The following is a 25,797-nucleotide window of genomic DNA, read 5'->3' on the forward strand; positions in this document are numbered from 1 at the left end:
CAACATCTTCAATATAGAGGGGCAACCACGCATTCCACCAGCTAAGTAGGCAGCCACCGTCAATATATTTAGCAAACGCACACTAGAACACCGTGGTGAGCCATGTGTTGCCAGCAACTGAGCGGCTCTTAGGCGTACCCAACAATATTGTACTCCACATGTCCATTGACACAAGATCCTCAAGCATGGAATACATGTGGCACTCAATGGCCTTGGCCTTGCAGATCAACTACTCGCCATCAGGGCCACCTCAAAACCTCAACCTCAAGACCGCTTACTGCTGACAACACCCACATGTTCATGCAGCCTGCATCAAGACGATCATCACTGAAGCCTTATCGGAGGAAGCCTCCAGTCCCAAAACAATAGTCTGAACAATTTGAATGCAGGTGCACACAGGCACGCGGGCTTACTGGCACAGTTGCCCCGCATGTTTCTTTCATGCTTGATGTACTGGTCTCACTACACACATCATGCTCGTCCGCACAATACACAAAGAATTTCAAGCCCAAAGGTAACTCGGGCCAAGCTGACAGCACAGAACGGGAAGCAAACGCTTTTCTGCCTAATGGCGTAGGCCACTGCTGCAAGTTTTGGTTAGCAGGCATCAAGCGCACTCTCTGCGATTGCAAGGGTACTTGATTTGTAAACGAATATAATTGGGTATTTCAAATAATTGGCCGCACCCACAGGGGTGCAATCCACGGTCTAGCACCGTCGACAAGTCGCCTCACAAAGCCGCGAGGCCTGCCCCTTCCCTGCGGGGTGCGGAACAAATGCTGGGGATGTGGGGGGGGGGCAGATTCTATGAGGCGCCTGCCGCAGGGACTGCTGGATCCTCCTCTACACATGCAGCTGCAGCAAGCGCCTCCACTGCCCCGCTACCGCTAGTGACTCTCCCACGCTTGGCAGACTGCTCCTCGGCTGCATGCTGCATGCAGGCCCCAAGGCTCCTCTTTGTCACCTGCTCGCCTCCCGGCCGGCTGCTCACCTGAGACACCCCAAACAAGACCTGTCAGCCTTCCACCAAGCCATCATCAGTTTGCAGGCTCCCATCCCGCTTCTGTGCACGGGGCGTGACTGAGGCTTTCGCGCCCTACCCGACAAGCACAGACCCAGAAGACAACGAACAAAGTCAGCTAAAGGCATTGCAGCTTCCTGCATCTGTAGCATTGAGAGCACCGAACGATGTTGCTTGACACTCCATCCTCAGCAGTTAGGGCTCGCAACAGGCCATGCAGAAGAGCAGCGCAGCACCTTGATGTCGAGGCCTCCTGAGAAGGAGCTGACTGAGTTGCAGCGCCGGCTGCCGCCAAAGCTCATGCCCGGGGGCAGCTGCTGCTGCTGCTGAGCGCTGTCGGCGGCGCTGTTGCTGTCGCGCTGCCAAGCGTCGCTCTCCAGAAGGGCCAGCATAGCGCGCAGCTTGTCGCGGTTCACCGGCTTCTCCATGAACAGGTCCATGCCCACTGCCGCCCACGGCCGCTCTGCGCCACAGCCGCAAAACCCCTCTTAAACTTGGAACGCAGTAGATTCACTGGAAGGCAGACAGGCGGGTGCCCCCAATTCTCAGTATGTGCGTGGAAAGCTGATTAATCTGTGATGCATGCAGATCGCCCAGCCCCTTTGCAAGTCGGTGCTCCTGGGCCGGGGGATCATTGTACTATTGGTGCATGATGTTCACTTGCGAGGTAGCCCTTCCTGTTACCTCTGGCGCTCCGTCTGCCTTGAGATTTGCATCTCTCCTCCTCTGGATTTATTAACTTTGCCGAGCACCTGTGTGGAATCTCCACAGCAGGGAGGGGGTTGGGGTAAGAACAGGCCCCACCTGTGGCAGGGTTGAGCTCCAAGCCGTCTAACGCCTTGCTCTTCATCTGGTCTGCGCTGCTGCAGGCAGAGACGCCCACGATGGGCACGCGCCGCGTGGGCTGGCAGCTCGCAGCTTCTGCTGAGCTTACAGAGGAGCAGCTGTCAGTGGGCCCCATGCTCGAGCTGCTCTGCGAGGTGGACGCTGCTTCGATGGTGCGGATGTGTTTGGTGGCGACCAGCCCGTCCATCGTGGGCATGTTCACGTCCTGCAGTACGGTCAAACGTGAAGACCGTGCGTGAGTGGATCTTGTAGCTAGGCCAAAGCTGTCCTACGACCCACCGCTTGCGGCCTTGCGTCTGGATGCGGAGAGAAGGGGTTATATGGCCATAGATGAAGGATCCAATCACCATTCCCAGCGAACTTCGCTGCGAACTGGCGCAGATACGCTGGGATACGCTGGATTCCAATGCACCCGCCCGGGTCGAGCGTGACCAGCCCCTTTCCGTTGCTAGCAACTCTCCTCTCAATATTCAGAACACAAAGGGGCACAAGTGGATTCCTGCTGACGGGCAAAAGTAGGGCTCACCATCAGTACGCAAAAAAAGCCGTCCTCGTTGCTCTCTTTCCTCTTCTGGAACGTCTCCACCGCCTCCTGACCATCGCTAGAGTAAGTGACGACGAATCCAAAGCTCGCGAGGAGCTTCCCGAGGACGATGCGGTTCAGGAAAAGGTCGTCGACAACCAGTACGTGACGTTTGTTCTCGCTTGGAGGCTGCTTGCCACCGCAGGCCGCCTTCTCACTAGTCAGAAGGTGCGCTCGTGACGATACAGTGCAGGCGCCACCGTCTGCCGCTGCCCCCATATGGCCAGAAGAGACTTGGTTCTCGCTTCCTGGCTCTTACATCTGCGCACCCTCGGTCCCGCAAACCACCTGTGGACAGGGCCAGACTCACAGACCTGGCTGTAACAACAGGCGCTGAAGGGAAAGATCTCAAGAAGATTTGAATGCGAAGAAAATTGGGCCAAAAGGACATCGATGGATAAATGGCCGATTGCGACCAGATCGCTTTTTGGCGAAAATCGTGGTGATCGAGTCCTTTTATCCCTTGAATACTTCCCCCGTAGCGCAGCAACTCCTCAAACCCCACCGAAACTTTCGCCCTTAGAAGAGCGTGGAAAGCACAACGTCGCCTTCCGTCCTTTTCCTAGTGTACAGTACCGTTACATGCCCATGCTAGAATTAAGCTGTGGTCTCTACTGGGCACCTTCACGGCAGCTGCAGCTACATGCATGCAGCGGCGCCGCCGTACGGGTTAGCCTGAGTGGCGGCCCGGTCATCGCGATGCCGGCCCTGGGCCACCGGCGGGCTGGCCCTGGGCCGAGTCAAATTTCTATTTCCAAAGACTCCTCACCCAGTATTAATACCTCTAGTGCTAGTACTTGCTGAAACGCATCTTATAGTGTACCGGCCATTTAAATTTGCCATGCTATATATATGCCTCGTCAGGACTGCTTGTCCAAAGCCCGGCCCAGGCAGATAAACATGACCTGACAGGGACTCCCCGTGTTGGACACGGGCCACCCCAAATGGCCGCGCATGCATGCTGCTCAGTAAGTGGCTGCAGACTTCCAACCTTTTCCAAGTCATGACTGATCTGGAAGGGTTCATTGTCCAACACAGCAGTTTCCACAGCTGTTTAATGCTTGCCTAGGGCTACTGGCCAAATTACTATCATTTATAGACCTGCAATTCCCATTCGGCGTCATCAGCAACACTGTTTGTCAGGAAGACCCCAGCCAGGCCTTGCAGACATGGACGGCCCAGCAAAAGAATTCATGTCCGAGTACTGCAGTCCAGCGCAATACCCAATGCCAATTCTGCACGGCACTGTAGGGCCTCAGACTTGCCCTTCTACTGTATAGAATTTTCTTAAGGCCCACTCTCGTTTTTAGGTGGCCCTCATGATGCCAGAAGTGACAGCGCCCATTGCGTCAGGAAAATATACAGCAGTCGAGCAACGAAGGGAGACATGGAGCTCGCGCTCCTCCTTCCTGGGGACCACAACCTGACACCCAAATTTCTCCGAATGTTACAAGTTCTTTAAGAGTGCGTCCCACTTGGGTGTCTCAGGCTGCCCAGCTTCCATCCACCGCCGCTTGAGCTCATTGAGAACCTGCGGAGTTGTGCTGCCACACCAACACGAAATGTCAGCAAGGGAAACACCAGGTGACACAGCATCATGCAGGCAATATGGTGCTTCCATGCACAGAGCGCCGTGAGGCATTTTGCGTCTGCCGAGTTCAGGACTCACTGTTGGCTGAGGCAGACGTTTAGGTCCTTGAACTCTTCCCTGCAGCTCCACACTGCTGAGAATACGCGCCCGCTGCAGCAGTCAGCATATGCCTGCGCCCTCTCCTTGCACTCCTCCAGGGCTTTCTGCTTGAGGCGGTAGAGCAAAGCTGCGTGCAGAACAATCTTTGGGATGAAAAGTTGTTGTGAGTCAATTAGCTATTGTCAAATGGAATTAACTGCTAGTAGTACGTGTGACACCCTGTCCATCGAACACTGTTGATGACAGAGTGCTAGGAACAAATATACTATTTGTACCTTCTTCCACTTTGCGGGAGACATGCTGCTCAGGAAGCTTCATGCTGCATGTGTCAGAGTAATCATAGCAATGATGTAATCATAATACACCCAGATCAGCACGATCACTTCAGATTCTTATTTACTTCACACATTGGAAATGCAGCCAGCCATTGATATGATCAATGAAGAATATCCTGCTGAATACGCTCGCTGAATATCTTGGTTGTTTGCCTGCTTCCTCTTCTTGCTCTGGCTCCAGCAACGCACAAACCTTTGGGTTACGTTGTCGGTGAGTAATACGAAACTTCACGAAACTGCTCAAGAGCTAGCAGGTTGCTGAACAGTTCCCTTGTCCCAGACGTAGCTTGAGCCGTTCATTCTAGAAATTTGCTTGGAGAGGTTCTCAAACGACGTGTCCACTTCAGTGAGAGAGGGTGAAATCGAATCGACAGACTAACCTGGCGCTGATCTCACTGTAGCTTGTTGGCCTGGGCTGTTGACACGCGATCCTGCATGGTATATCTCTACCTCACCAACAGTACTGCTGATGCAGTGGTGGTGTACTGGATTGTACACGCAGCGAGCGATTGCAAGTTTAAAGATGACTGCAGCTGGTAGTGTGAACGACCTCAATTTTTGAGCGCTGCCTCGCAGGCCACACCTGTCATTGCAGGTATAGCAGTCGGTGCTGCAGCATATGCAGGCAAAGCGGCGATCGAAATATTTACGAAATTCAGAAATGCTCCTCCACGTATGAGGCAGTTTTACAAGGTGCGTACTGCTCTGCTCCAGCCTTGTGTTCTTCACGATCGCTTGAACGATGCAGGACTTTCTGATCAGCCACAGCTGAACGTGCAGGGAGGATTCCTGCAAGAGATGAACAAGCGAGAGGCTGCCCAGATTTTGGGGACCAGGGAGAGTGCAGGCGAGGACCGGGTTAGGGAGGCTCACCTGCGGATCATGAAGGCAAACCACCCTGACTTGGGGGGCAGCAGCTACCTGGCAGAGAAGGTCAATGAAGCCAAGGATCTCCTGCTTGGCAAGGGCAAGAGGAGGACTTCGCCCTTCTGACAACTGAGGGCGAATGACAGAGTCGCACCAGAACATTGCTTGATCTTTGCAAAAAATGCTGTCTGTGAATGGGTGAGGCTGCAACAGTGCCTGCTGGTGCAGGTCTTTCAGTGATGCAGAATAACAGTGAGACAGGCTGCATGGTTCGCCTGACTCAGTCGCCCGTTGGTGTCTCGTATTCCCCTTGTCAGCTGCTCAACTGTACCTTGAGCTTGTTAGAGGCATTTGAACCATGACATTTCATCAGCAGAGGTTTTGCAGGGGGACAGCGTTCTACAGAGCCTCTCACAGTACTTCTTCTGAGATGATGTTTGGCATGTATGTGCCTCGCAGTGCTTGCATAATGTGCCAAAGCATTGTATGCTTAGTGTGAGAATAAAATTTTAAGCAACACCAGGGGCCCACCAGGCTGCAGGAGAAGCTTCCCTGTGACAGAATTTAGACTGAGCAGCAGGCCGAAAGACATTTTGCCTCGGAGGCTGAGCCGGGCAAAAGTTGCGCAGATTTTCAAGTTGAAGCTTGAATTTAAGAGTACGTTCGGCTGCAGCGCGCCCACTGGGAGGGAAGGTCTACACCACACTTAAACAAAACGAAATTTCCACGTTGAAGTTATTCCAATACTGCATGCCACATTGCGAGCATCTAGACAGTGTAAGAATTTTTTGAGCATCCCAGTGCTGTCTGGTTGATGTCAACATCATCTGAGTCAGCTGTTGACTGTGAAGTGATGACGTCAGACTTGAAGCAACCACCCACCGTTCGGTTAAATTGGGCACGGGCACTACCGTTGTGGTGAGAGAAGTGCGAACATCGACGTCTTCCTTGAAAAACGTATGACATCCCTAAGGATAATTTTCTATTGATCCAAGCCAGCGAACTAGAAGATCGAGCGGGAGACAAGACTGCGGTTTTGCGGGCAAAGACAGTTTCCCGATGATGAAACCATGCTTTTCAACTTGAAGGTGAGCTACCAACAGATTCTTAGACCCCAGCATACCGTTCATTCATGTATTGTTTGTGGTGTAATGCCCATAAGCGTAGCTGGGTTGTGTCCGAACGCAATCTGACGATTTGCTTTTCGTGCTCGCAACCGCACGCTGGATCCAGCTGCGGCCGGTGTCTGAAACAATCTGGTACCAATTGTCTGGGAACACGTGTGTACTGTATTTGCAGTGGATGGGGCCGTGCATTCGAGACTAGTGCGTGACTGACACCGTGACTGTCAACACTAGCAATAATGGAACACTTTGTCATGTAATTACCTGTGCTGCTACGCAGGTGAAAATGCCACACAGAAGGTTGGATCCTGCACTGTTGTTGCTTTTTCTGCTTCCGACTGTCTTGCAAGCTGCTGCGCCAGCATCCTCACCAGAGGACGCCCTGATAGTACCTGGGTCCTCTCCAGTGGATTCCGATGGAACACCGGTACACTCCCAGGAGATGAAATGATTCAATCACGATAGCAGTGGCTGAGGTCGCTATGCAAACAGTAGCTTTGATGCAATCACACGCCAGGCTGACTATGCACTTCTCATTGGCTTGGCCTGGCAATAACGCAGGTTCACGCGCATGGGGGAGGCGTTATCAGGGTAAATGGCACGTTTTACTGGTATGGAGAGAGCTACAAGCGACCCATGCTGGGCGATTTTCTCTCAGAGGGCGTCAATCTCTACTCCAGCACTGATCTTGCAAACTGGACTTTGGAAGGCCTGATCTTCAATGGCTCTCAGCCATTGAGCGGCATGCCCGTCAACCCGCCATACCGCATTGAACGCCCCAAGGTAACAAGCTTCTAACTATGACATCAATTGTACTCTGAGACAGTTTTGAATTCAAAAGGTCCTGTCACGGTGACATCGAGCGGTGACTTAGTAGTGGCACACGCCAAGCCTCGCTGATCGCACCTGAAGACACTGAGGCGGCTGCTTGGACCACGCAGATCCTGTACAATGCAGCATACAGCCAATTTGTGTTGTTGTTTCACGCCGACACGCCCAGGTTCCGCTACCCATCCGTGGGAGTGGCGGTTGCCAAGGAGATCACAGGCCCCTACACATGGGTGCGCGCATTCAAGCCGGACGGCATGAATAGCTATGACATGGGAGTTTTCCAAGAGGATGACGGGACGGCGTTCTTGGTCAGGAGCATCAACAATGACTTCCTGGGCATCTCGCAGCTGACCCCCAATTACACCGACACCACCGGCCTCGTCTCTGTCGCTCCCAGGGTGCGCGCATGCATGCATGCATGCACCCCGCTCAGAGACCCACAGGACACAAACATTCCAGCGCTAGTCTGCATGCTGCTTTTTCATTTGCGTGCTGTTTTCTTTTTCAGCATTGTAGTCGGTGCATGGAAAACGTCCCTAGCCAAAGGGTGGCTCATCCTCTAATCAGCATGGTGCTCACGCTGCGAACGCATTGTTTTCACCATTTCAATGCTACTTTTTGTGAACTTTCTTGAAAGAATGAGCATGTCAAGTTTCCGGTCGAGTTCTGAGGGGTTGCCTGTGTGCAGGGAGAGGGCCCCTCAATATTCAAGCCCAGTGGGCAGGGCTACTACATGATGGCCTCCCACCTGACCTACTGGAACCCAAACCCGCCCATGCTATTCCACGCGGCTGCCAATTCACTGCGCGGCGTTGCCTGGCGCAATTTGGCGACGCCGGCTCGGGGCGAGGGCGCCAACACAACGTACAACTCGCAGTCCAGCTTTGTGTTCCCGCTGGAGTTCGCGGACGGCACTGTCTTGTATATCTACATGGGGGACCGCTGGAACTTCCTTGGGCCCGGCTCGGTGCGCTGGACCCACTGGTCTCATTGAATTTTCCCGAGTATAAAGGCATTATGCAGGCATTGAAAGGCATAAGAGGCAAAGGCAAAACTGCAGCTTGTCTGCAGGACGTACCTTGCCTTTTGGCAGGAAAAGCCTGTAGTAATAATAACAATGCAGGCATTGAAAATTCCTGAGAATACCTTGTCTAGATGGGATTGCCCAATCTGTTCTTCCTGATGATGCCCAGAAGATGGCCTCAAAGTGCCTTGAATCTTCATGGCACCTTCAGGCCACAGGGACCCCTTGAGGTGACTGCACTGTCTCATCAGTGATGGCTAGCCAGGTGCTGGACGAATGGTAGATCTATTTTAGGAGGACAGCTGTGCATGCACTTTGAGAACAGAGTGTAGCATCAAGCGCTCCCAACTGCCAGCCAGATTCCGCGGATATGTGGCTGTGTGAGTGTCACTACGGGACTAGAAGATCACGGATCTGGGGGACCCGTAGTCACCAGGAGAGCTGAACAACACCTGAAGGACATGTAAATCCTGAGGTTGTTTGGCTGGTGCGCAGGTGGAGAATGCAACGTATGTGTGGCTGCCGCTGCTGCCGAAGGAAGATGGCACAGGTTACACGCTGCAGAAGCTGGACAGCTGGCGGCCGTCAGACTTCCGGGAACAGGCTCGGCTGCCAGCGCTGTTTGACAGGGCGGCAGGCGGCGCTGATGTCAGAGGAATATCTGCAGCAGAGCAGGCTTGGGTGGATGGCTTGCTGTCTGCCAAGTTGAAGGAGCAGGATAGCAACAACACTGTTGCTATTGCGGCTAGTACATGACTGTCTAATCAGTAGTACCGTACTACTGCAGTGACTGGAATTGCGTCTGAAGTATGCAGGAATACTACATGGAGTAGATGATAGAATTCTTTGAAGCGCCTTTAGAAATTTCTTGTATCATGTACAGTAGAGAACAAAAGTTTGGACTATGCAAGGGATAGCACTGATATCCGAGCACAACCGTTGTGACAGTTCTGACAATCAATTCTGCATGCATTGAAAGAAACCATGCATATGTGCAGGTCTGTACAAGATATAGCTTGCCAGTTTGTGCCAGGGATCTCTGAACAAGGATGATGCCACAGCTTTACAACAGATATTTTGTGGGTAGTCTGTAGCCCTATATTCTTTGATGGTGAATTGTTACTCGGAAACAATTGCCTCTATGTAGTTGCGAACATTAGAAATGGGTAGTCATGAAAGGACATTAAGCCTAGTGGAGTTGATCATGCTTAGCATATAACTCAATGTGCAGCGTCTGGCAAGAGATATTCATTCCAATGTTAGCAGTCATTCAATCCCATGCCTTGCTTAGCACGCTGGCACCTAAAAGCACTTTGTAGTGCGCTTATCGAGGGTTCACACTGCAGGAGCATCACCAATCCAAATTTAGACTGACATGCTGCTGGCACCAGAATATTTGGATCAAGCATCAGCATGGAATCTTTGTGATATTGAATCGCTGCCAGGCTGTCCAAAGGTTTCTGCTACCCTTCACTCAGCAATAACTCAATGGTGAGCAGCCTCAAAACAGGATAAGGTACTGAAGATATCGTACATGAGGTCTGGACTGGCCACTGGTGGAACCTGAAAAGCACCCCATGTTAAGCTGTACATTGGTCTACTACAACAGGGGAGAGACTTCTATGCATTGGTAACTTTCTGCCTGTGGCCTAGAGTCTGCGCTGCTATTTCTGCACTTTGGAGTAAGGCCCTTGTTCAAGGCATGCTCCGGGAAAGCTTCCAGGAACTTATAGTCTGGCTTTCCACTGTCCTGGGATACCATTGAAGCCTAGTCTGGCAGAATCATGTTGCTTTCTTTGGGTTGCTGCTTTTTCGCCTGCGCTGCCTCTGTGCTTGAAATGTAATCCTGGGATACTCATCGCCTCCTGCCTGAATCTCCTGTGCACAGACAGCAACGAGCGAATATTTTGAGTTACTTACACTGGGAAAGAGGGCAGAGGCTTTCACAGGGGTAATTGCTGAGAGACTTGTCATCACCAAGAGTCTGCATCAAGATACAATGCAGATTGTGTTGGAAGGATAAAAAGTAAGATGTACCAGTTGAATGATGACATTTTTGGAGTGCTTGAGGTCTTGAGTCCCCGCACCTGCATCAAAACACCTCAGAACACAATTCTGCAAGTCAATACAGTCAACTTCCAAGCGTCGACCTGAAATCCTTTCAACAAGCAAAAACAGTAATATTTCATCGATTTTAGGCATCTTCCTGACCTGTTCTGGGTCGACCCCTCTTCTTCTTGACACCTGTGCTGCTCACAGGATTGGCCTGCTGACCTCCGGGGGTCATTGGGCTTGCATGCGAGAACACTTGCGTTTCAATGACTTCTTGGCTATCAGGAGTGTTGACATTAACACTATCGAATGCACCGACCGATACATTACTCGATCTACCTGCCGGATTTTCCTGCATCTGGCGGAACTCCTTCAGGCGGAATACTTCAATCACGCGGAGAACAGGAACGGACTGCAACCTCCTTGAGAATGCTAGGGCAATGAATAGAGGTCCTAGAAAGGTGCCTGCAGGCCAGTGCGTGTAAATGCAGGTGCCAGCTGAGGTGAGTCTATTTTGAGGCGCTCCTGATATCTCTTCTCCCTGGAACCAAAGCTTGGGTATGGGATTATGTTTTAGGGTCTGCAAATTCTTTGAAGTCAGCTGTGAAAGAGCCTTAGAATCCAGTCTTTCAACAATCTAGAGGCACAGATGGAAGAAAATCAGCTGCACATCGCGGCAGCTGCGGCTGCTGTACTTTCTTCTGTCCTCCTGGTGCTCATTCTGCGACGAGAGACCGTCCCGTCCATTTCAGTCTCTCAAGCAGAAGGTAAAAGCAAGGCTCTGTGAAATCTAAGCAATGACTGAAACCATGTAAAGGGACAAAATCTTCAATCTCAACGATTTGAATTCTCCGACATATCTTGCTTAATGTCAGCAGGTCAGATCACAAAGGAGAAGTTTGATCCGGCCAAGCACAAAGCCACCATGGGTACAATCCCTTGCTATGATCCTGGGTTGATGACATACTTGGGCACGATGCCAGCCGATAGTGCAGATCAGGTAGCGCACAAGCATTATTGGAGTCACCTTCATATTGCCATGCCCATGTGCAGTTGTCACATCAAATGATCTGGTTTCTTATGTCACCATGCAGGTCAAGGAAAAGATCAGAAAAGCAAAAGCAGCGGCAGAGGTACGGCTTCGCCAAGCCACTGTCATTTTTTATTCCTGTTTTGAAGCTGCAGAATAAACAATTCTTCTGTGCATGCAGATTTGGAAGGGAGCCACTTTCCAGAAACGCAAGCTCTTCTTGAAAACATTGCTAAAATACATCCTTCAAAATCAAGAAGAGATTTGCAGGTAATTTGAGAAGTCAGGATGTTGCAAGCAGCCCGGTCTTGTCCATTTTTGAGAAACACCTCAACATGATGACATGCATGTGTTTTGCATTGGGCAGGGTTGCCTCCATTGATTCAGGCAAGCCCCTGGTGGACGCTGCCTTTGGCGAAGTGATGGTCACCTGCGAGAAGATTGCATGGCTGATCAAAGAAGGGGAGAAGCATCTGCGGCCCGAGCACCGCTCTTCTGGAGCCATGGTGTGACTCCTCCCCCAGCATGTAGCACACTCATTGCATGCCAATCGGAGGCCAACCAAAGTACTTCTGCATACATGTCATGTATATAGATACATATCTGGGTTGCCAATGTGGGTCATGTTTCTCCAGATGTTCTACAAGGCTGCCAGGGTGGAGTACCATCCTGTGGGAGTGGTGGGGGCGATTGTGCCCTGGAACTACCCCTTCCACAACGTCTTCAACCCCTTGACGGCCGCCCTCTTTGCTGGGAACGGCCTCGTCATAAAGGTGGGGATCCTCAAGCTTTCCTTGCTCATGACATCAGACGCCCATCACCCCTGGTCAAAGTGCGCAAGAATGATGCCATGTTGGATTCGCAGGTGTCTGAACACGCGTCCTGGTCCTCACAGTACTATGGCCGCATCATCTCTGCCGCCCTTCAGGCTGTAGGTATGACCAGATGTAGCTCTGCTCATAAACGACAGGCGCCGACCTCATCGTTACTCTAGAGTCAATTACTCTGCAGGCCCCGTTGGACAGTGGATGTAACGAAAGATGCTACTCCTTACAGAGATGGTAGAGAATACAAACCCATGCTTGCTGCAGCATTGTGTGAGTGTTCTGCAGGTAATGGAAGCCATGGGATGGATTGTAACGGATTTGTCTTTGTGGCACCGGTGACACATATTGCTCCATTGGGCTGCAGGCGCGCCGGTGGATCTGGTGCAGATAGTGACGGGGTACGCGGAGGCAGGGAACGCGCTGGTGACAGGCGGCGTGGACAAGGTCATCTTTGTGGGCAGCACCGGGGTCGGCCGCGCGGTGCTGTCGGCAGCCGCGCACACCCTCACGCCCGTCGTGCTGGAGCTGGGCGGCAAGGACGCCTTCATCGTGTGCGACGACGCCGACCTCTCACAGGCGAGCAGCTACCCTTGCAGCTTGCTCACAAATCACCTTTGCTCACTTCAGTTGCGGCTTGTTATCATATCATGGGTGGCTTTGCATGGCCTTGGACCTGCATATGTACTGCTTCAGCCAACCATGTTGAGCGACGATGAGGTAATTAGAGAGGTGCGTGGGTCGATTGTCCTCCGTCCAGGAAATGTGTGCTGGGGAAACTGGGATATTGCGGATTGAGAGGTCAGAAGCGTGGTTATAAACTTCGAAGACAGCGCTACAGGACCCCGAATGAAGAGATGCCAGGTTACAGGCAGGGAGAAAAGCAATGAGAGCTGAACAATGGGCGCTGGTGCATTGCAGGCGGTGCCGACAGCGCTGAGGGGGGCGTTTCAGAGCTGCGGCCAGAACTGCGCGGGCGCAGAGCGCTTCCTTGTGCAGGCACCGGTGTTTGATCGCTTTGTTGACGCGGCTGTGGGAGTCGCGCGGCGGCTGCGGCAGGGGCCGGCCCTGGGGGATGTCCCTGTGGACTGCGGCGCCATGTGCATGCCCGGCCTGGCCGACAAAGTCGCGCACCTCGTGGAGGAGGCCGTCGCCGACGGCGCCAAGGTGCACACCCCACCTTGTCGCCTACCCTGTGCTTGTTCACACCCCTGCGCTGATAAGTTTGACTATATGAATGGCTGAGATGTTTTTGAAATCAGAGTAAGTGCTGAAAAGATTGTAGAAAGTACGCCATGGCCTCATCACAGCTCAAGGAAGAAGGAAGCCTTTGGGTTCAGGCCCCGCATGTCATCCCAGAGAAAGCATTGGCCGAATGCAAGGGACTTCAAGTAGCAAGGACAGACATTGTAGCAACGTTTAAAGGCCGTGCAGTCTGTTGACGGTGGTGGTGCAACTGCGCACAAGGTGCTGGTGGGGGGACACCTGGTGGCGCACGAGAGCGGCGGCCAGTTCTATGCGCCCACAGTGTTAGTAAACGTCACACCGGCCATGCGCATCTGGCGCGAGGAGGTCTTCGGCCCCGTCATGGTCATTGTGCGGTTTAGTGATGATGACGAGGCGGTGCGCCTGGCGAACGACTGCCCCTTCGGCCTCGGCTCGGCCGTCTTCTCCCGCAGCCAGCGCCGCGCCAACGATATTGGCCGCCGCCTGCAGGTTTGCACTCATCCCCTGCCAAACTGATGTTGCCCCTTCTTGTAATGTGTCTTTGTGTGGGTGGGTGAGTGCAGCAACAGCCAGATGGCTAGGTACCTTGGTGATGTACGCCACATCTCAAGGATTCAGGCCATTAACATGGCTTTTCATGCCAGAGGCAAGGTGCGTATGCCAACAAGTTGGATAAGTGTCTCTAGGCTGCGCACAGTGAGACTTTGTTTGGCAGCGAGTTTCTGCTCAGAATGTGGCGATGGTTCGTCAAGCTGTTTGATCTAAAGGCAATCCTTGCCTGCCACAATCTTTCAGATGGCAAGGGTTGAACGGGGTTCCTTGTCTTGTTCTCCTGTTGTGGTGGGGTGGTGGGCATGTCTTCTGTGTTCCTTTTCTTTCCCCATCCTTGACGAGATGCACTGCATAACATATCAACAAGTCTACTCACATCATCATGCATTGAAGTCACCAATGATGACATTTATTGCTGATCAACGGTGCGCAGGGGAGAGGTGAGAGCATTGCTGTGCTGGGTTGCAGGCGGGCATGACGTCGATCAATGATTTTGCGACGACGTACATGTGCCAGTCGCTGCCCTTTGGCGGTGTAAAGGAGAGCGGGTTTGACCGCTTTGCTGGCATCGAGGGCCTGCGAGGCCTCTGTGTGCCCAAGGCTGTCTGCGAGGACAGGTGCGCTGCCCTTATTTTAAAGCTGTATATGTTTGCCACGATCACTTGGATCATACTCCCGTCCACCCCCCTGAAAGTCAGTCCAAGCTTTTATCCTATCTTGTGCAGTGGATGTGTGCCAAAGCTCACTTGGAGCCAACTGCTTTCAGCCCGCTGAATATCAAGCTTCTCTGGTGAGTCCTGCAATTGGTCTTCCTAGGTATGCTGAAATTTGAAAATGAAGATGTGTGGCTGCAGATTTCCATGGCTGATGCGCACAGACATACCGCCACTTCTGCAATACCCGGTTGGAGATGCAGCCTTCCCATTTGTGTGTGGGCTCATCTCCATGTTCTATGGGCTGAGCTTGAGGGACAACCTGTCAGGCCTCTGCACTGTGATCGCGTGCTTCCTCGGGGTTGGCAAGAAGGCTAGCCACAAGAAAAGCAAGTGAGAAGGAGGCAACACTGCAGCCTCAAACTCAGAAGTAGCTAGTCAGAGCGAGTGAGCTTTTACTCTTTCATTCAAATCTGTACAGATGAGCGATCACTCAATACTTGGGGAGGCTGAATTTCTTATATGCCTTTGAGAGGAGGGGTGCTGGATTCTTGAACGTGTCAGTTGCTGTTACGCCGTAGTGTGTAGAAAAGCTTAACAATTCCAAGGTTGCACGCGAGCTTACATTCGGATTTGCAATCCACTGAAGCTATACAGGTACTAATTCTTAGCAGCACTGCAAGCACTGATAACCACGATTCCAAGAAAGAGCAGAATAGCCCAAGAGGTGGTTAATGGCATCACCAGCCCTTCTACGACGCCGAATGCAAAGCCTTAAAACGTCAAGTGCGCCACCTATTTCGGACACAGCCAGGCAGCGAGGCAGCAAAGACCGCAGAAAAACAGTACCACAGTGTGGTGCGCAGAAAAAAGAGAGCACATCAAGTCCAGCAGCTACACCACGTCCTTCAGGAGCAGCGCAGCAACCCCCGCGCCTTTTGGAAGCAGCTCAAATTCCAGAACACAGCCCTGCCAGCGCCGCTACAGGAACCAGCAGCCTGGGACCCCTACTTAACACGTCTTGCCAACATGCCGCTGCCATCAGATTGCCGCCTACCGGACAGCGCCTTCCCTCAGCAACCTCTCTCAACAGATGCCTGCCTCACGCAGCCCATCAGCGCAGCCGAAGTCCGCTACGCCTTACAACATCTACACAATGGGCGCGCACCTGGACTCAGCGGCCTCCCGTCCGAACTTCTGCGCTACGCGAGGCCGCCGCCGCCGGAAGGAGCGCCGCAGCCGCCGGACCCTCTTCTACCGCTTCTCGCCCAACTCCTCACCGCCGCATTCCAAGCAGGCTGCCTGCCACAGGAGGTGAATTGCAGCCTTGTCACCCCAGTGCACAAGCGTGGAGACACTTTGGAGCCAGACAATTACCGCCCAATTGCAGTCACAGAGGCAATCACACGCCTGTATGCAGCGATCCTAAATAGGCGCATTCTGCGCTGGACAGAGCACAGCAATCTTAGGGCAGAATGCCAAGCTGGTTTTAGGCCGCACTTATCCACAGTGCATCAGCTCTTTGCGCTGCAACATTTTGTGGACAAGCACTTCAGATCTGGGCAGCCCCTCTACACCTGTTTCGTAGACTTGAAGGCTGCGTATGACAAGGTGCAGCGGCCGCTCCTTTGGCTTGTGTTGCAGCGCCTTGGACTGCCTGTGCAGATGATTCAAGCTATCAAATCTCTCTATGAGGGCTGCTCGGTGACAATGAACATTGCTAGTTGGCATGGTCAGACGCGGGCATCTGAGACTGGTGTAAAGCAAGGGTGCCCTCTGAGCCCCACCTTATTTGGTCTGTTCATAGATGGGCTGGAGCGTTTTCTGCGCCATGCCTGCCCTGAGGCCGGAGCCCTCAGCTCTGATGGTACCCGTGTTCCAGTATTAGGCTATGCAGACGACTTTATTCTCCTGGCTACATCCCAGGCACAGCTACAGGCTTTATTGCATGCACTTGAAAAATTCTGCCAGGCTGTGGGGATGGAACTCAGCGTGCCGAAGACCAAAGTACTTGTTTTCCAGAATGGGGCCCGGATTCCTTGCCGGCTCACCTGCAGTGCTGGTGAGCTGGAGCAGGTTGATGAGTTCAAGTATCTTGGCGTACTCTTTGGATCTGACACAGGCCTGCACATGGCATATGAACAGCTTACTCGCACAATGTGGGGTGCCTGGTCCCTTCTTCAACAGCGGTATAGGAATTTACGCTGTGTATCCTCTGTGCACCTCCTACTACGCTTATATCAGGTGTGTGTCCCACCTGCGGGGTCCTACGGGTGCGAGGTCTGGGGTTTTAGACGTCTCTCTGGGGCTGCTCAGAAGGCACGTCAGAGACTAGCCTCTGTTCATCTCCAGATCCTGCGCCAGATCAGTGGGATTAGGACTGATGTTCCCACTGCAATACTCTTTAGAGAGTTGCAGGAAAAGCCCTTACAAGATTTGTGGTTACTTCGATCAATTCGATTCTGGAACAATCTTGCTGGCCTGCCACCTACAAGCCTGCATAGGAAAATTGCACTGGACGATTGCAGGGATGCTATTGTGCACAATACAAAGAACTGGGCTTGGAGTTTACACAAGGCCCTGCAAAAGCTTGGGTATTCCCTAGACATTGCTTGCAATACTATGGATCAGATCTCTTTGGCCCAGGTTAGACAACAGTTACAGGGTCAATTAGATGCACACTGGGAGAATTTGGCCTTGTGTCCTAGGACCTGTGCAACACAAGGGGCTCGACTTTGTACCTATGAGAACTGGTTTGCTGCTATTCATCCCCGTCGCCATTGTCTTAGGATCTCTGTGTCTGCCACCACGCTTAGACTCTTCCTGCGCTTTCGTACTGGTTGTCACGGTCTTCCAGTTGATCAGGGTCGTTGGGGGAATCGAGTACCTCGCTCGGAACGTTTCTGTCACTTGTGCAACACTCAGGCCATTGGTGATGAACGGCATATTGTCTTTGAATGTCCTGCGCTTCATGATCTGCGTGCTAGGTATGACAGCCTGTTTAGGCCCTGTATTACCACTATGCGTCAGTTCATGTGGCAAGATGATGAAAAGCCGCTTCACCCAGGCTGGTGGGGCCTGGGTCCTTCGGGATCCGGCTCCTCGACAATCATGGCAACATATATAATGGCTGGGCAAGGTGCTTCGATAGAGGCGGCCCTTTACAGTTAACGGCATCACCATAAACCACTGATCAACTGGGTCGGGCTTCAGCAGCCAGGCAACATCACAGAGGTTTCAACGAAAAGGATGTAATTAGACGAAATAATCGCCGGGCACAAAGCGACGCTTCAACAGAGGCGGCCCTGACAGCAACAATGTGGGTATACAAAAGAGGAGCAGACAGAGGCCAGGCGATAGCGGCTGGGAAGCATACAATAAACTGATCTTAATGACGCAGTAGTAAAAATATCTAGGACGGCCAAGCTTTGGTTGGGGCGGAAGAGGCAACAGCTGCCAGCCGCCATTACCAGTAAAAGAAGGATGCGACGGCTGTTTGCATCATTGTCTGACGCGAAGAATCGACCGCAATAATAGAAATGGCCATGAGACCTTTTACAGAACAAGCAGATTTTGCGGTGTTGCGTTCTTGTGTGTGCCCTGCCAAACCCAGGCAGGATGTTCAGGGTCCTGGTCCAAACCTAGGACAAAGCGCGTACAAGCTGTATTGGGGCTTTTGAGGAGATCTCAGTCTAACCTCCTGCAGTTTTCACCTGATTGCAGCTCCTTGAATACCTGCCAGTCCAGGTGTGCCTTTGCAAACCACTCAGCTGTGCTCCTTGTGGGGGTACTTGATCCACAGTGCAAGTGCAGGTCTTAGGATCTGTTTGGTGATCTTGCATTGCTGGTTCGGTACGGGTCTACATGCTGCTGTGTAGTAGCTTAGCAATACAGGTGGCGGCGAGCATAGTGGGGCATTGGGTACCCCCCTTGCTTGTTTCACCGAGAAGCGCTGTTATTGCAAGGATCTGGGCAGTCTTTACAATGACAGCAAATGGCTGGACCCACCCGCAGCACGCACACTCTGTTTGGCCTGTGATTTGCGTCCATGTCCTGCCCTTGACTTGTCGCTGATTTGGACCGACATACATCCACAAGCAGCCTTGCAGTCCTTTTTGGCAGTTGATACTTGTCTGCGTGCTGGGATGCATATTTTCGAGTATTCATGACGTGTGTGCTACTGATGGTTTGAGATATGTGGGACGCTTAATCAGCCCTATGTGGCTGGAACAAGTGTAATCTCTCTCTCTCTCTCTCTTGTACAGGTGGCTCAATTTATCAGACTCTCATTAGGACGCGTAGACACTGATCTAGATACAGTGAACATCTAATCAGCCTTGTTGGCTGGCATGATGTAATGTTTCTCTCTCTCTAATGTCTGAACTCATGCCGCTCCTTGTTGCACAATTGTGCTGCAAAATTGTTGCCGAATATGGCGGTTCCTATATTCAGTCCTGAACATTCAGACTCCTCAGAGTTTGCCAAGTTCCTAGATGTTCGCACAATTGAGCTTGCTGCCATGCATGTACAGCACGTAGCGCTGAACTGTTCACTTATAATTCTGCACATGCTGCACCTCTATACATGATAAAACAGCTTTGCTGTAAGCCCTTGCAGCTGCTCAAGGGTCTATCTGCCTATCATACTGGCATTGTCTGTCTATGAAAATGCATTCTGCCTGATAGAATATCCTGCCAAAAACGGTCAGCTGATCATCTATACAAATTTAAGAAATATCTATACATAAATGCACCCTCCATTGGGAGAAGACGAATACCGCCGCGAACGCAGCACCATGCTGTGTCCATACCTCACTTCCCCTGCTGACACAACCACTCTGCATGTCCAAAGCCTTAATAAGAAGTGCGTCTCGATGCAGCGCAGTCTTCTTGATCCTTCAAGGAAGGTGCGGCCCTTAGCCGGCTGAGCCCTGGGACGGCATAGCCGCGATGGGGGCCTGCGCCGGCGGCGGGGCAGCTGCCTTTAATCCGAGGCGACTGGGGCAGGCTGTGGTGTCCCGGATGATGTACAGCTGGTCCCTGGCCACCGCCACGCCGTCCTGGTTTGCATGCCCTGCGTGCAAACACAGCCTCAATGCCGGTAAAATCCCATGCCACCTCCCATGCTCGCCTCCACGGGCATGCAGTTAGCACTTTGGCCCCAAGCTTTGCACAGTTCACAGCAGATATTGCCTGGTTGTATGACCCAGGTGCAGCAGATGCATGCATGAATCCTCACAGCAGAAACGAAGCCGAGAGATCCACATCCAATTCGCCCTGATCAGCTAACGCAGGCTGCATCACCCGCCTGTACAAGGAGTGGCAATGGAGCAGTGCAGTGTTGCAGGGAATATGCCGCATCTGCCGGAGAATTGAAGTAGAGATCAGAGTTAACTTCAGATTGCAAGGGAGCTCACATGACCAGAGGGCGTGCGAGGAGTTGAGGACGTCGAAGGTGCCGTGGCCAAAGCTGGACTCGCGGTACTGCGACCACTCCGGCTGCGCCTTGTAGCAGTAGCCGGGCGGGTTGCCGACACCCGTCGAGTTGCCATCCGCCTGCGCAGAGTCATCCAGCCAGATAGTCAGCCAGAATGTTGAGAACAACCCAACATTCAGAAGTGCATGCATGCGATACTCCAAACAGACATAAGTCAATTTGCCAATGCCGGCTGAGTTCGTGCAGCAGGTGTGTGGGTGCGTGCATCCGGACAAGAACCACATCCGGGCATTCACAGACAGATGGCATGAGCAGACAGTGAATCACACAGGTGGCATTCAAGACGAAGGTATAGGTGTCACATCGAGGGTTGGTCGGGGTCTAAAAAATGGGTTATCAGGGCAGAGAATGCTCACGTTGAAGGTGAAGGTGAGCACGCGGCGGTACCACGTCCAGGAGTCTTTGTTGGGGTTGAGGGGCACCAGGTAGGACGGCCTCGGCTGCGAAGCGTTCACATTCGGGCAGCCGCCGTTAAGATCCTCAAACTCTGCGTCATGAATTCAAGATTTAAGAGAATGGTTCAAATGCACTCTCTCAAGCACAAGATTATTCTGCTCTTGGCAGGGATTAAGCACAGCTTTGTTGGTGCATGCTGCTTGGCTCTATGCTATCCTCTTAAACAATCGGCATAAAATGTAGATTGGCAGGGATATTTCTAAATCAACTGATGATTTAGAGTCCTTTGGATCCGGCAGGAGAAGGGTGCTAGGTCCAAATTTGCAAATCTGCTCACGATGTTGACTCACGCTGTGTGTGCAGGTCTTCTGCCAGGAAGGAGACTCCCTCGGAGTTGCCGCCATCGCCGACAGTGATGTGCACCGCGCCGCAGGGATTCACGGTGTAATTGTAGACCGGCGTTGTGCGCTCATACGCATGCACGTGACCTGCATGCATGCGTGCACACTTGCTGTGATCCTGGCAGCCTCCATTCTGCAATTTCCTGCTGTCTGCTCACGTCCTGAGTAGTACCTTACTAAAGAAAGTGTGCTGCAATGGCGGGGGATTCTACCTAAAAACGGTACCAGGCCAGTTCAGGTGAGATAGATTCCCCAGCCAGGGGTTGTGAATGGGGTTTCAAATGTGAACGGCAGAGCCTTTGTCTCACCATAGAAGAAGACATCCACCCCATACTGATATGTGAGCGGCTCGAGGCTGATGCGCATCTGCTCAAACTCCTTGTAGGAGGAGTCCGTCGTGTACCTGCGCCCACAGCCACGCACATATCTGCTCACCCTCTTCAAACTTGGATTCAATCCAAACGATCGCCCTTCTCAGACTGACTCTGCCACTATAGAGCCCAACACAAACAGAGCCCATCACCTTTCAAAGTCGTAAGGGCTCCTGCTGTGAGGACCAATGCAGGATGACGCACTGCCAAGGGACTGTACTCAGGGGCCCCTGGCAGACCATAGCAGGAATTGTTGAATAAAATTCCCTTCAATACCCCTGGCTGTGGTAGGGGTCTCACCAGGGGTTGTGGAAGGTGACAGTGACCCAGGGAGTGGCGCTGCGGTCCACTCGCATCAGGTCTTCTGCCAGCCAGTTCCTCTGGGGACTGCAAAACAGCAACCGCCAGTCAGCAACAGACCTCCTCCCCATTGCTCTGCTCCCCAGAAGCAACAGGAGAACGAGGGCGGTTTGCAGGAAGCAACATTTCCATCTTATGCTTCTGGTGTCTCGAGTGGTGAGTGGTGCAGGGGAACTCAATGTGTAGGGAGCACCTGTCTTCGGTGTAGTCGACGTAGTTGGAGAGGATGATGTTGTGCGTGGGGCCTGCATTGACCGAGTAGAAGAAGTACGAGGGAGACTGGCTGGCCAGATGGGGTGTCTGCGCTCAGGCACACTACCCCTCAGCCAGTACAAGTTCATTCAATCGACACTGGAAGCAGAGAGACGGTGTGAGTATTTGGTAGGTGCGCTTGTATGGTGCAGGTCAGGGCATGTGCAAGAGAATAGAGGGGTGTTAGTGAGGGAGTTTGATTCACCGGCCAGCGTGCTTGGGCGGATTTGAAGATGCTGCCATCAGCTTCCTGCTCCTCTTCATGGTTCCCTGTGCTGCCGATGAAAGGGACCTGCCAGCAGCCATACTGGTCATCACATGTGGGCATGAGAACGAACTCTCACAAAACAATCACCACAAGAGAATGTCCGAAGGACCTTGTGAGCACCCTTGGCAAACATGCTGAACAGGAGGCACGCATGCTGTTGGCTCCTGTCGATCAGGCAGTGCCATGCAGGCGCAGACAGCAGTCTAACAGTAATGAGCTCAGGTGGGTTGGCAGTGCTGCATGCAGTGAAGTGTCACTTTGTGTGTCTGCAGCCCTCTATGGCTATGGCCATCTTTGCCAATGATGTTGCTAATAAGAACATGTAAAATAGGAGGAAAGAGGACGTGCCTGGCCGACGAGGGGTTGGATGAAGCGCTGCCATGCATCCCACACTGGCTGGTAGGTGCCTGCGTTTGGGCTGCCCTCCACCGCCGTGCTGGGGCTCGACACCGTCCCGTTCGGGTACCACGTGTCTGCATACCAAGAGCATCACAATAATGATGAGAATAACCGGAACTTTCCAGTCAGGCATGGCGCGCATGTTAAGCCGGGTGGCAAGGTGCATGTGCTATTGGCCAGCGTGCAGTCTGCAACTAGCTGCAAGTGACGATTGCCATGAATTGCTGACCCTCCGTGGGACTAGGCAGTTCCATGGGGTACTCAAGTTGACCGTTACCACGGTGATCAGTAGGAGCGAAGTAGTGATCACAGCCAAATCAGCACGCTTCAAGGGACCCACACAGCTCCCCTACTAGGTAAGACACTTATTGAAGGGTACAGAGGGCATGCCGTCGGAGACGGCGCGCACCGGCATAGCTGTAGTCGGCAGCATAGATGACGAGCGGGGGAGAGGTGGAGTTGAGGGCTGACTGCACAATGTGGTCCAGCGTGGTCGAGCTGTTAGCGCTCAGGCCCCAATCTCCACACCACAGCCCCAGCTTTAAAAAAAACAGTCTCTTGGCAAAGCGACCTGTTCATGGTGGGGCAGACCAGTCTACCTTGTGCCTCTGGGCAGTCCTGGGGATTTGTCTTCTGTGCTTGGCACAAGACAAATCCCCTGCAAGCCAAGTGTGCCAAGCACACTTGGCTTGCACACAGAGTCATTCTGGGCAAACCAGAACTCCTTCCCAGCGCCCAGGAATGTGAATTTCAGAGAGAAAGCTTCTGGGTTGTCAAAGTCTGCATTGCCCTTTCCCCGACTGATGTCCTGCGTTTGCAGGAGAGAACGGGCTTTGGGGTGGGGAACCAAAAGCAGAGGCCTACCTGCAACGAGGAGCAGGCGCTGCGGGTAGTCAGGGCCTGCATGCAAACACAGATGGTTTTAGCCTTCATGCTTGGAATATGTGGCATTCACGGCGCACTGTTGTGTTGCTCGTGCTGCTGCCCTCAAAGGGCATCATGGATGGCATTCAGGTAATTGCTTGGATCTGGCGAGTCCAACAATAGAAATGATTGTGGCAGCCTTTTCAACTCAGTGGTCAGGCTGCAGCTTGTCAGCAGGACGTGTCTTGCCCTTTGGCAGGAAAAGCGTGTAACAATGATAATGCCACATGCAGCTTGTCTGCAGACGCACCTTGCCTTCGGCAGGAAAAGCGTGTAATAATAATAATAATAATAATAATAATAATAATAATAATAATAATAATAATAATAATAATAATAATAATAATAATAATAATAATAATAATAATAATAATAATAATAATAATAATAATAATAATAATAATAATAATAATAATAATAATAATAATAATAATACGGGGGAGGCGGCAGACCTGCATCGTTCAGGCTCCTGAAAGACAGAGGGGCGCTGAAAGTAGTCCCATCTCCCACACGATAGTAGTACCTGGGCGAGCAATTCCCATGTGATCAAGTAAGGGCCAGATCCCAGACTCTAATCAAGTATTGCCAGAGACACAAAGCCTTCTGAAAGATGGGCATGTCATCACCTTGTGCCAGGCCGCAGATTTGAAAGGATGACTGTGTGCAGCACCTGATCATGCAGCAGACCCCAGTGTTGCTGCCTCAAGAAATGTTCACTGGAGCCCACTCAGATCAATGCCCTTACTAAAAGACAGCAAACAGAGTATGTCATGATGCATGCCACCTTTGCCACAGCTCACAGCACAGCGCACCGGAGAGGTGTAGTTGAGGGTTGTGTTGCCACCCCAGAATGCATAGCTGGAATTGTAGATCTGGCTGTACACCTGCACACAGCACCCTAGGCGTGTGAGCTTTGAACAACCGCTGCAAAATCAAGGTGAAAGGAGTCTCGTTTCTGAGGAAGTGAGTAGTGCTGGGACCTGCACAGACCCACCTGAGCAGAGCCTGTGGCGTTCTGGTTCAGGGTGGCAGGGTTGGTGCCGTAAATGACAATGGAGGGTGTGGCCCAGGGGTCATTGGGCTCCAGATCACCCTTCCCAACCTGGGTGCGTGCATGGGAGCAAACATTATAATTAGTCAGCAGTGGTGCAATGACATGACATGCGTAGAGCCCAGGCACATGCATGCAGAGGTGTGCTTGTGGGCATCATTTGATGGCTCACCTTTGCTTTCTGGCTTGCCCAGTTGACACTCACCGCATTCCTTCCGGCGATGCTCAAGTGGATCTGCTCAAAGTTGGGAAGATCAAACCATGTGCGGATCACCAGCACTCTTTTTAATATACAAGCTCTGGTGATGCGAGAGAAATCAGAAGAAAGGAAGGATCGTCACCTGAGATGGCTCATTAAGCGTGTTGTTTTCTGCTGCCAAGCCATCAGTCAGGCTGAGAAAGGTTGTGTTGGGCCTCAGGGTTGCGTCCCATGGAGCAGTAACTGGCCTCTGCAAGCTTGGCGGCACAATTTATCATGACAGCTACTTCTACGAAAATATATATTAGAAATATTGATCTTGCACTCCATATCCGATCGTCACGCATTTAGTGGCACGGCACCGGCTATGCAACGGCAGGTAGGTTTCACAACTTTGGGCAACGAAACAGATGCGCACCTCCACTGTCGTGGACAGATGAACAGCGCAATGTCCCTTATACAGGAAATCGCATGCCAAGAACAGCACGAGCCAGGAGGTGATTCGCGGGCACGACACCATGCCGGATCTGCCATGGAATCCAGAAAAAGAATTAAGACTTCACTTGACGTTGATCTCAAAAGGTCGTTCCTTGTACCACCAATTATGACCATCGTTGACGCCTATTGACACGGGCCAATAAGCGAGGCAGTGCCTTTATGCCACTCACCGAACAGGTGTTCGGATCGATCTGGTGGGGTTTTTCAGCCTCTATCCTTCCTACAACTTAACAATAGCAACAACGGCATATTCCGGGATAACATACGCATCTCATATGCAACATTCATCAGGCTTAAAGTGCCAGGTGCACAGACGGGCCGGGTCATCGTTAATTCAATCAGCGCGTTTCGGCGCAGCTTGCAACGCAATACAAGATCATCTCCTCTTTCCACATAATCGCTAAAGCATGCTATAATGGTGGAAGCCAGAGTTATCTGCGCATGATATGCCAGCATACCTTCGCGTAGCCGTCAGTCGAGGAAATGGGTGCGGCGCAAGGGCTCTTGTGGCCCTGTGACGAGT

The 25,797-nt window shown here is 52.2% G+C and overlaps 6 protein-coding genes across 6 annotated transcripts; 2 read left to right on the forward strand and 4 right to left on the reverse strand.

Moving 5' to 3' along the window:
• Nucleotides 1–805: 805 nt before the first annotated feature.
• Nucleotides 806–2,839, reverse strand: COCSUDRAFT_64878 (hypothetical protein; the record flags this gene model as incomplete). Its single annotated transcript, XM_005650357.1, has 4 exons — nucleotides 2,394–2,839; nucleotides 1,826–2,072; nucleotides 1,258–1,484; nucleotides 806–991 (listed from the first exon to the last, which is right to left on the reverse strand). The coding sequence occupies exons 1-4, from the start codon at nucleotides 2,667–2,669 to the stop codon at nucleotides 806–808; spliced, it is 936 nt and encodes a 311-aa protein (XP_005650414.1). The 5' UTR covers nucleotides 2,670–2,839.
• A 172-nt stretch (nucleotides 2,840–3,011) lies between these two features.
• Nucleotides 3,012–4,629, reverse strand: COCSUDRAFT_52602 (hypothetical protein). Its single transcript, XM_005650358.1, has 3 exons — nucleotides 4,416–4,629; nucleotides 4,120–4,267; nucleotides 3,012–3,994 (listed from the first exon to the last, which is right to left on the reverse strand). Exons 1-3 carry the CDS (start codon nucleotides 4,456–4,458, stop codon nucleotides 3,898–3,900), a joined length of 288 nt encoding a protein of 95 aa, XP_005650415.1. The 5' UTR covers nucleotides 4,459–4,629; the 3' UTR covers nucleotides 3,012–3,897.
• A 132-nt stretch (nucleotides 4,630–4,761) lies between these two features.
• COCSUDRAFT_22144 (presequence translocase-associated protein import motor subunit) lies at nucleotides 4,762–5,699 on the forward strand. Its single transcript, XM_005650359.1, has 3 exons — nucleotides 4,762–4,913; nucleotides 5,052–5,168; nucleotides 5,256–5,699. Exons 1-3 carry the CDS (start codon nucleotides 4,911–4,913, stop codon nucleotides 5,466–5,468), a joined length of 333 nt encoding a protein of 110 aa, XP_005650416.1. The 5' UTR covers nucleotides 4,762–4,910; the 3' UTR covers nucleotides 5,469–5,699.
• A 3,673-nt stretch (nucleotides 5,700–9,372) lies between these two features.
• COCSUDRAFT_52604 (hypothetical protein) lies at nucleotides 9,373–10,816 on the reverse strand. The gene is made up of 3 exons (XM_005650360.1): nucleotides 10,533–10,816; nucleotides 10,359–10,408; nucleotides 9,373–10,199 (listed from the first exon to the last, which is right to left on the reverse strand). The coding sequence occupies exons 1-3, from the start codon at nucleotides 10,729–10,731 to the stop codon at nucleotides 10,104–10,106; spliced, it is 345 nt and encodes a 114-aa protein (XP_005650417.1). The 5' UTR covers nucleotides 10,732–10,816; the 3' UTR covers nucleotides 9,373–10,103.
• Nucleotides 10,817–11,578: 762 nt separating this feature from the next.
• On the forward strand, nucleotides 11,579–15,056 carry COCSUDRAFT_12562 (ALDH-like protein; the record flags this gene model as incomplete). Its single annotated transcript, XM_005650361.1, has 9 exons — nucleotides 11,579–11,673; nucleotides 11,771–11,909; nucleotides 12,039–12,176; nucleotides 12,269–12,338; nucleotides 12,595–12,866; nucleotides 13,149–13,394; nucleotides 13,695–13,943; nucleotides 14,475–14,623; nucleotides 14,861–15,056. 9 exons carry the CDS (start codon nucleotides 11,579–11,581, stop codon nucleotides 15,054–15,056), a joined length of 1,554 nt encoding a protein of 517 aa, XP_005650418.1.
• A 4,518-nt stretch (nucleotides 15,057–19,574) lies between these two features.
• COCSUDRAFT_40119 (Metallo-dependent phosphatase) lies at nucleotides 19,575–25,296 on the reverse strand (the record flags this gene model as incomplete). The annotated part of the gene is made up of 16 exons (XM_005650362.1): nucleotides 19,575–19,732; nucleotides 20,076–20,214; nucleotides 20,512–20,642; nucleotides 20,902–21,039; nucleotides 21,261–21,355; nucleotides 21,624–21,710; nucleotides 21,877–21,983; nucleotides 22,141–22,227; nucleotides 22,597–22,676; nucleotides 23,012–23,122; nucleotides 23,287–23,502; nucleotides 23,979–24,049; nucleotides 24,153–24,196; nucleotides 24,339–24,410; nucleotides 24,521–24,628; nucleotides 25,195–25,296. The coding sequence occupies 16 exons, from the start codon at nucleotides 25,294–25,296 to the stop codon at nucleotides 19,575–19,577; spliced, it is 1,746 nt and encodes a 581-aa protein (XP_005650419.1).
• Between the last annotated feature and the right edge of the window lie 501 nt (nucleotides 25,297–25,797).

This window comes from Coccomyxa subellipsoidea (genome assembly GCF_000258705.1).
Source record: "Coccomyxa subellipsoidea C-169, whole genome shotgun sequence".
NCBI classification, from domain to species: Eukaryota; Viridiplantae; Chlorophyta; class Trebouxiophyceae; family Coccomyxaceae; genus Coccomyxa; species Coccomyxa subellipsoidea.

Bases quoted from the DNA above. Each gene is read 5' to 3' on its own strand.
- COCSUDRAFT_52602 (XM_005650358.1), bottom strand. From the start codon at position 4,458: ATGAAGCTTCCTGAGCAGCATGTCTCCCGCAAAGTGGAAGAAG. The intron at 4,268-4,415 runs GTACAAATAGTA...TTCTGCACGCAG, and splicing joins CTCCCGCAAAGTGGAAGAAG to CTTTGCTCTACCGCCTCAAG. The intron at 3,995-4,119 runs GTGAGTCCTGAA...TTGGTGTGGCAG, and splicing joins AACGTCTGCCTCAGCCAACA to CACAACTCCGCAGGTTCTCA.
- COCSUDRAFT_52604 (XM_005650360.1), bottom strand. From the start codon at position 10,731: ATGCAGGAAAATCCGGCAGGTAGATCGAGTAATGTATCGGTCGGTGCA. The intron at 10,409-10,532 runs GTCAGGAAGATG...GTTTTGATGCAG, and splicing joins GAGGGGTCGACCCAGAACAG to GTGCGGGGACTCAAGACCTC. The intron at 10,200-10,358 runs GTACATCTTACT...GTCTGTGCACAG, and splicing joins AAAATGTCATCATTCAACTG to GAGATTCAGGCAGGAGGCGA.
- COCSUDRAFT_22144 (XM_005650359.1), top strand. The intron at 5,169-5,255 runs GTGCGTACTGCT...CTGAACGTGCAG, and splicing joins GTATGAGGCAGTTTTACAAG to GGAGGATTCCTGCAAGAGAT.